Genomic DNA, 8,344 nt, shown 5'->3' with positions numbered 1-8,344 from the left:
CGCGCGCGCGACGGCCGCGGCGCGACGCGCGTCGCGACGGTCGACGGCGAGGGAGAGGGCGCGATGCGCGAGGTGGAGGATGCACACGACGGTTCGTCTTCTGCGCGCGATGACACCGCGGCGGCGAGCGACGCGGGGGCGACGACGGCGAACGAGCGCGCGCGCGTGCGCGTGGTGGTGCGCGTGCGACGGGAAGCGCACGGTGACGGGCGAGCGGTGCGGGCGGAGGTTGGGGGGGTGCGCGTGCTCGAGCGGTCGTCGAGAACGCGGACGGGCGGACGCGAGGAGAGTTTCGTGGCGTTCCGGGGGGCGTGTGCGGGGAGCGGGACGACGCAGCGCGCTTTTTTTGACGTTTCGGGAACGAAGGCTTTGCTGGAGAAGACGCTCGATGGGTACTCGAGCGCGGTGTTCGCGTACGGGCAGACTGGGAGCGGGAAGACGTACACCATGCTCGGCGGACGCGACCGCGCGACGCGAGAAGACGTCGAAGAGAACGACGATGAAGAGGACGAGGAGAGCGACGAAGGTGTCATCGCTCGCTCGCTCAGATTTCTCTTCGACGCGTGCGAGAAGAGAAACGCGAGCGATGACCGAGCGATGACCGTCGTGACGTTGACGTATTACGAAATTTACAAGGAGAAAATTATCGATTTATTGACGAACGAGGAGAGCTCTTGCGCGCTGCGCGTGCGATGGCGAAAACAGGAAGGATTTCACGTCCCGAATCTCACCTCGCACGAATGCGCGAGCGCCGAAGAGGCTTTGGATTTGGTGCACCTCGGCGCGGCGAGACGACAAGTTCGAGCGCACAATCTCAACGCGTCGTCGTCACGATCGCACGCCGTGCTCACCGTTCACGTCGATCGACACTTCAACGTCGGCGGGGATGACGACGGAGCCGCTGGTAACGACTCGGTTCGATGTGTTCGTGGGAAGATGACGTTCGTGGATTTGGCTGGAAGCGAGCGATTGAAACTCAGCGGAAGCGAAGACATCGCGACGCGCGAGACGAGTCTCATTAACAAGAGCCTATTCGCGCTCGGAAAGGTCATCGCCACGCTCGCCGAGGAGAGTCGAGACGCTAGAACGGCGTCGGCGCACGTGCCGTACAGAGACAGCAAACTCACTAAGCTCTTGATGGATTCCCTGGGCGGACGCTCCATGAGCCTGATGATTGCGTGCGTGACGGCGAGCGAGCGTCACGTCGAGGAGACCATTCGAACGCTGCAGTACGCCGCGCGCGTGACGTCCATCGTGAACGCGCCTGAGCTTCACCACGAGTACACGAGCTCATCGGACGTCGAGCCCGAGTTCGGGCGCGATCGCGAGCTGGAAGAACTTCGGCGCGCCAATCAAGCGCTTCGCCGCCGAGTCTCCGAATTGCTCTCCAACGCGCGCGTCGACGACCATTGCCATCCGCGCACCGCCTCACCAAGAGCGCACGACGTCCAACAATGCGTTACCAACCACACCTCCGACGTCGTCCACCGCGTCGAACGCGTCGAGACTTTACTCCGAAAGTACGCCGAGGAGAACCGTCGATTGGAGCGCGAGAACCGGGCGCTCCGCGCGCGACGCGAGATCGCCGACATCGAGCGCGTCCACGCCCTCGACGACGCCGAACGTCTCCGAATCCGCGTCGACGATTTACAACGCGCGTTCTTCACCGTTTAACCGCGTCCGCGTCGTCTCTGCACCGATCGACATCCTCGCCGCCGGCGACGTCTCTTCGCGCTGGGTTTAGCGACACGAATCCCCGCGCGCGCCACATTCCGACCCTTCACTCGTCCCATGTCCGCCGACGTCGCCCCCGATCGCGACGCCGAGGGTGAAATGCTCGAGATCATCCCTCTGGGCGCCGGGAGCGAGGTCGGGAGGTCGTGCGTCGTCGCGACGTTCAGAGGAAAGACGCTCATGTTTGACTGCGGGATCCATCCAGGTTTCAGTGGCATCGCCTCGCTCCCGTACCTCGATGACGTCGATCTGAGCGCCGTCGACGCGTTGCTCGTGACGCACTTTCACTTGGATCACTGCGCCGCGGTGCCGTTCCTGGTGGGACGGACGGATTTCCGAGGAAGGATCTTCATGACGCACCCGACCAAGGCGATTTATCACATGCTGATGCAGGACTTCGTGCGGTTGATGAAACAAGGAGGAGGAGAGGAGCCGTTGTTCACGGATGCGGATTTGGAGGCGTCGATGAAGAGGATCGAGGTCGTGGACTTTCATCAGGAGATTGACGTGGACGGGGTGAAGGTGACGCCGTACAGGGCGGGGCACGTGTTGGGGGCGTGCATGTTCAACGTGGACATCGGCGGTTTGCGCGTGTTGTACACCGGGGATTACTCTAGGATCGCGGACAGGCACTTGCCGGCGGCAGATATACCGGCGATTCCACCGCACGTGGTGATCGTGGAGAGCACGTACGGGGTGTCGCCGCACTCACCGAGGGAGGAGCGGGAAATTCGCTTCACGGACAAGGTGCAGGCCATCGTGCGCAGAGGCGGGCATGTATTGCTTCCCGTCGTCGCCCTCGGTCGCGCACAGGAGCTCTTGCTCATCCTGGAGGATTTCTGGGCGCAGAACCCAGATTTGCAGCGGGTTCCGATCTATCAAGCGTCAACGCTCGCGCGCAAGGCGATGACAATTTACCAGACGTACATCAACGTCCTGAACGCGGACATGAAGGCGGCTTTCGAGGAGGCAAATCCGTTCGTGTTCAATCACGTCAAGCACATCTCGAAGGCGAGCGAGCTCGATGATGTCGGTCCGTGTGTCGTGCTCGCGACGCCGTCGATGCTTCAGAGCGGGTTGTCTCGAGAACTTTTTGAGTCGTGGTGCGAAGAACCCAAGAATGGCGTCATCATCGCCGACTTCGCCGTGCAGGGCACACTCGCGCGAGAGATCCTGAGCGACGTGAACAAAGTCACCGCGAGAGACGGTCAAGAATTACAGCTGAACATGTCTGTCGACGCGATCTCATTCAGTGCGCACGCAGATTATCCACAGACGCAGGCGTTCTTGGACACTCTGGCCCCGCCGCACGTCGTGTTGGTTCACGGCGAGGCGGGTGAGATGGGTCGCCTCAAGCGCGCTTTGGACGCCAAAGCCGCTGCCGACGACAAGCAAATGAGCGTTTACACGCCGAAAAACTGCCAAGCGGTGCAGATCATTCACAAGGGTGAGCGCATCGCCAAGCTCACGGGACTCATCGCCGAGCGCGAGGTCGAGGAGGGCGATGTCGTCGCCGGCGTGCTCGTGGAAAAGGACTTTGGTCACATGCTCATCGCGCCCGAAGACGTGAACAACTATACTAAGCTGCGCACGTCGACGTTAACCCAGCGCCAGCTTGTGCCGAGCAAGATCGCCATCGGCACGCTGCGTTTCGCCCTCGAAGCTTTGTTCGAGGGCTTGCATACCGTCGCGACACTCGCTCCCGAGGAGACGGAGGAGGAGGAGGAAGCCGGGGACGAAGAAAAGGAAGGGGCGAAGGGCGAGAAGAAGCCAGCCGCGAAGAGTCGCGCGAAGAAGGCAAAGATGGAGGAGCTGACAGACGTCGAAGCTGCGGAGAACAAGTTTGAGATCATAACGGAAGGTTTGAGTATTAATGACGGCATGGTCACCATTCGCAAGCGATACGCAGACGACGTCACAGGGGTGGAGCACGTGGTGATTGAGTGGAACAGTGACCCTCTCACGGACATGATCGTCGATGCGACCTTGAGTGCCATATTACAGCTCGAGAGCGAACCAGAGAATTTGAAGGAAGCCGAGGCTGGGCTCCGAGACGCCATCAAGACGAAGGACGAGCGTTCGGCGGAGAAGTGGCGTCTGCACGTCGTTGCCGCCATGCTCGAGGCACAGTTCGGAAAACCGAAGGTGAATGAAAAGAAGGCGACGCTGACGTTGAACATCGATGGCATCGAGGGCATCGTGGAATACCGTACTCGAACAGTCTTGTGCGAAAACGAGTCGCTCAGACAACGATTGGATACCACTATTGGACGCATCGATGAAGCTATCGGTGACGCCGCGTACGCCCACGCCGTTCACTCCATCTCCGCGTCGAGCACGAAGTTCGCGTAAAGATAATAATGCGTTGAATGTAAAGTACCACCACGAATGAATATTACATGATCGAGCACGAACTTTCATCCTGCGCGGGCTTTTCGAGCTTCGCGCGCATCTCCGCCAAGGCTTCGTTCCTATCGAGACGCTCCCGCTCCTCCTCGTTACGTTCGCCCGCCAACTTGAAACCTTGCTTACGAAGTTTGCGCATGCGATCCGACGTGTGCGCGAAATCAGCCTCTAAATCTTCGACGAGTTTTCGCTGCAACTCCACCTCATCGTGAATCGCCACGCTCGTCGTCTTGAGCGTACCGACCAACGCGTCCAATCCCTCCAACGCCTCATCCTGCGTCTTCATCTGCTCCGTTTGATGATCGATCAACTCCCGCGTATTCATCGCGCGCGTCTCTCGCGCGTCCCGCGTCGACGCCGCCGTCGCCATCGTCACCGCCCTCTCCAATCCCGCCACCCCCTCCGCCGCCTTCGTCGCCCGCGTCGCCAACGCTCCAGCCGCGTCCACGACCGCGCCCGCGGCCTCGCTCACCCCTCGACCGATCGCCGCCGCCGTCGCCCGCGCCCCATCCGTCGCCGCGCCCGTCGCCGCGTCGTCGCCCCCCCCCGTCGCCGCGCGCGCCATCGTCTCGCGCACCGCGCGCGCGCGCAACCGCAGCGCTCGCACCTCCGCCTCCCGCGTCACCACCTCGCTCGCCGTCGCGTCGCCCTCGTCGACGCGATCTTCCAAAATGTCCAATAAATCATCCAGGCGATTCACCTTGCGTCGTCGCACCGCCGTCGCCCGCGCGCGCGCGCTCGCGCTCGCGCTCGCCGACGCGCCCTCGCGCTCGAGCTCGAGCGCGAGCGTCTCGCACGCGCGACGCGCGCTCGTCCAGGCGTCGGTGGACATGCCGCGGCAGATTGTGCCGATGCATCGCACCGCGGTGGTTCCCTGTGCGACGCCGCCGCGCGCGACGCGCCGGCTCGCGCTCGCGCTCGCGCCGTGCGCGGTGACGACGGCGCCGCGCGCGTGGGCGGCGCGGGAGACGGCGTCGACGATGACGCCCGGGACGATTCGTAAACAGATTTTTAACGACGCGCGAGGACGGGCGACGACGTACCCGCCGTGGATGCTCGGTGAGTGGACGTGCGCGACGACGTTCGTGGACGCGAGTTTTCCGCGTCGAGACGTGGACGCGCGCGCGCTGGCGAGGGTGCCGGACACCCCAGGGTTTCGCGCGTTGAGCGTCGCGCGCGTCCCGGACGTCGGGCGGGAGGGAACGATCGAACATCGCGTGCGGTTCGTGCGCGTGGACGGGAAAACGAGGGAGGATGTAGGGTTTAATTTGATGGAGATCATCGACGCGTACGTCGGTGCGGACGCGGTGGAGGCGGTGACGACGGACGGGGACGACCGGACGACGATACGGCTGAAGCCGCGCGCGAGTCCGAACGCCGAACGTATCGAGTTGTTCACGAACGCGCGCGAGAGTGGCGTGGAGGGTGATGCGTTTTACGTGCGCGAGAGTTTTCGACAGGTGTCGCTGGGGTACGGCACGGAGTACGGGAACGCGCGCGTCGCGCCGACGGATTACGAACACCGCTGGACGTACACGCCGCTCCCAGACGTCCCGGGCGGCGCCGTGGATGAGACGAACGTGAATAAGGTGCACGTGAAGCTCGTCACGGCGGCGTACGTTCAGGGACAGGACGCGCTCAGGCTCACGGCGTCGTCGAATCCGCGCGGCGCGCCGGTTCCCAAACTCGGAGACGCCGCCGGACTCGCGTTCGAGCCAGTCATCGTGTACACGCACGTCTCCCTCCTCGAGCGCGTGGGATGCGTGCCGTGATTTCTATCGACGTCGAACCGTTCCCGATGAGATAGCACGACGCAGACCCATCGGCGCGCGCGTTCGTGCGAACGGGCGCGACTCGAATGCGCCGATGCGAATGTAAACTTAGGCGCAACAACCATTTTACACAAAATTACCGCTCGAGATGAAGAGATACCAAAGACGCACGAGCGCCCGAAACAACGCGATGAGGCATGCTTGAAAAAATATCAAAACTCGGCGAGGAAAAAGTTTGGATTTGGATCGTTCTCGTCCGGAAAGGTCGCAATAACCGGCGACGGAAGCAAGTTTGGACACGACTCACTGAGCTCGATGAGGAGCTTGGACTCGATTTGCGTCTTCGGTACTTGAAAGTAAGCACCGAAACCGTAGGAAAGACCGCCGGCTTTTCCGCATCGCTTTTTCTTGTAATCGTCAGAATATTCAAACGATTCCGCGAATTTCGCCTGAAGAAGGCAACTGTCGTACGTTCCTTGATTCGAATAGGCCGCGTACGCGTCGCTGCCCGCGTATATGTTTTGTGTGATAACGGACTGCGGACCCGCGCACACAAAACTTCCAAAGCACAGAGCGAGGTACTGCTCTTCGAATTCAACGTTGAATCCTATCTGAGCGTGTGCTTCAATCTTTGTGTCGATTTGTGGCTCAAACTTGAGACTCGGAGGCTTATACTCCGTTGACAGCTTGCGATCTTTCAGCTTAATACCCGCATTTGACGACGCCGTCACCGTGAATACCATCTTGCCTTCCATCTCCGCGAGCATGAAATACGGCATGGCAAAAGAAGCGTCGAGCCGGATCTTGATTTGAAACGCCGGGAAGAGCGGCAGCGGGAAAGTGACGTCGAACTGTACGGGATTGGGTATGTAACCACCAGAGACGAGATCGAACAAATCTCCCGTCTTGAACGTCTCTACTTTCGCCTCCATCTCGAGTGCAACCTTGAGCTCAGATACGAGCTCTAGTCCCATTTCAGTTTCTGCCATGGCTTGCATCGCTTCAGCAAACGCTGAACGCGCATTCGAGGCGGCCTTGTTGAAAGCCCCGCCCAGACGCGCTTGGTTCATGCGAGCAGCATACAACGGAAAGCGTTGCATCGTGACTTCCGATTCGAGGAACGGGTCTTCGATGAGAGTGGAGCGAATCTTTGCCATTTCGAGCAAAACGTAGCTCTCAATGTCATCGAGCGCGTTTGCGTGGAGACTCTTGATGTGGTCCGCTCTGGCGTGACTGGCAACCCGAACGGTACTCAACATATCGCGAGTCATGTCTTGTTGCGTTAACAGCCGTCTTCGACCTTGAAAGGTACTTTTGACGTTGTCCAGGATGTTCTTGATCGTCTTTGCTGCTTGGTCTGCCCGATCGAGCTCGTCGGTGATTGTGCCCATTTTCTTCATTATATTTTTCTTCGAGTCCACAGCCGCTGCCTTCGCGCCGTCGGTCACCGCGTCGAAAAGCGGAATGAAGAAACCTTTGAAGACGTTGAAGAGCGCTGGACCGAGATCGTCACTTATCTTGATGCCCGTCGTTCGAAGACAAGTCTCCCACTTCGGATCAGGGAACCCCGCTCTTAAACTGTCCGGGGCAAATGAGCTGTTTGAGAGGTGTTTTGGCCAGCGCATGCCGTAACCCACTCCCAACAAATCTGCGGGGAGCACGTTTTCGATGGGAATGCTCAAACATCCGTCAAAAGGGCTGCCGCCCAAGATGGGGGCTCGCGTGTGTGCGCCGGCGTCGTATTCTTCATCTCGTAAATGTTTTCGTAAGAGTTTTTCCAAGTGTTCTGGACTGAGCATGCGTGTGACGTGGTCTTCGTGATCCTTCGTCGGAACGCCGAGCGCGGCCGCGCCCGAAGTCGAAAACATCTCGCCGACTTCGTCCGCCAATCCCTCGACACCACCGAAAATTGAGCCCACGACGTCGTCGACGAAACCACTGACCTTTTTCGCTATTTCGTCCGGAAATCCAGTCACTTTGCTCGTCAATTCGTCGATTTTTTCGGAGAGATCTGACGACTTTCCAACCTGTTTGATCAGGTCGTCGACATCGTCGACAACTTGCTCAGCCTTTCCCTTGGCTGTACTGAAGACGCTGAGATACTTCTCAATCGTCGAGAGCTCGCGCTTCATCGACGCTACCTGGCTCCTCGCCAACTCTTCCGCCTTTCGCTTCGCCTCCGCCGCCTTTTCCGCCGCCTTTTTCGCCGCTTCTTCCGCCTTCTTTTTCGCCGCTTCCGCCGCCTTTTTCGCCGCCTTTCTCGCCTTTTTCGCCCTTTTCCTCCATCCTCCGAGCTGGGCGTTTCGTTGAAATCGCGCGCGCGGTCTGACGCCCACCGCCCCGTTCGGCGTCGTCCCCGCCGCGTCGCCCACGACGTCCCCCACGACGTCCACCACCGCGTCCGCGCGCGCGCGCGTCGACGCCACCCCGCG

The 8,344-nt window shown here is 60.5% G+C and overlaps 5 protein-coding genes across 5 annotated transcripts; 3 read left to right on the top strand and 2 right to left on the bottom strand.

The window, feature by feature from the left end:
- Nucleotides 1-63: 63 nt before the first annotated feature.
- Nucleotides 64-1,674, top strand: OT_ostta09g02260 (P-loop containing nucleoside triphosphate hydrolase; the record flags this gene model as incomplete). The annotated part of the gene is made up of 1 exon (XM_003081168.2): nt 64-1,674. The coding sequence occupies one exon, from the start codon at nt 64-66 to the stop codon at nt 1,672-1,674; it is 1,611 nt and encodes a 536-aa protein (XP_003081216.2).
- Nucleotides 1,675-1,791: 117 nt separating this feature from the next.
- OT_ostta09g02250 (Pre-mRNA 3'-end-processing endonuclease polyadenylation factor C-term) lies at nt 1,792-4,086 on the top strand (the record flags this gene model as incomplete). Its single annotated transcript, XM_003081166.2, has 1 exon — nt 1,792-4,086. The coding sequence occupies one exon, from the start codon at nt 1,792-1,794 to the stop codon at nt 4,084-4,086; it is 2,295 nt and encodes a 764-aa protein (XP_003081214.2).
- Nucleotides 4,087-4,129: 43 nt separating this feature from the next.
- OT_ostta09g02240 (Target SNARE coiled-coil domain) lies at nt 4,130-4,972 on the bottom strand (the record flags this gene model as incomplete). The annotated part of the gene is made up of 1 exon (XM_003081164.2): nt 4,130-4,972. The coding sequence occupies one exon, from the start codon at nt 4,970-4,972 to the stop codon at nt 4,130-4,132; it is 843 nt and encodes a 280-aa protein (XP_003081212.2).
- Nucleotides 4,973-4,991: 19 nt separating this feature from the next.
- OT_ostta09g02230 (unnamed product) lies at nt 4,992-5,912 on the top strand (the record flags this gene model as incomplete). The annotated part of the gene is made up of 1 exon (XM_003081163.2): nt 4,992-5,912. One exon carries the CDS (start codon nt 4,992-4,994, stop codon nt 5,910-5,912), a length of 921 nt encoding a protein of 306 aa, XP_003081211.2.
- Nucleotides 5,913-6,124: 212 nt separating this feature from the next.
- Nucleotides 6,125-8,344, bottom strand: OT_ostta09g02220 (unnamed product; the record flags this gene model as incomplete). The annotated part of the gene is made up of 1 exon (XM_003081162.2): nt 6,125-8,344. A coding segment is annotated over one exon (2,220 nt), but the record flags the coding sequence as incomplete, so codon positions are not given.

Source organism: Ostreococcus tauri, assembly GCF_000214015.3.
Source record: "Ostreococcus tauri WGS project CAID00000000 data, contig chromosome 09, whole genome shotgun sequence".
NCBI classification, from domain to species: Eukaryota; Viridiplantae; Chlorophyta; class Mamiellophyceae; order Mamiellales; family Bathycoccaceae; genus Ostreococcus; species Ostreococcus tauri.
This window is presented reverse-complemented; position numbering and strand designations above follow the sequence as displayed.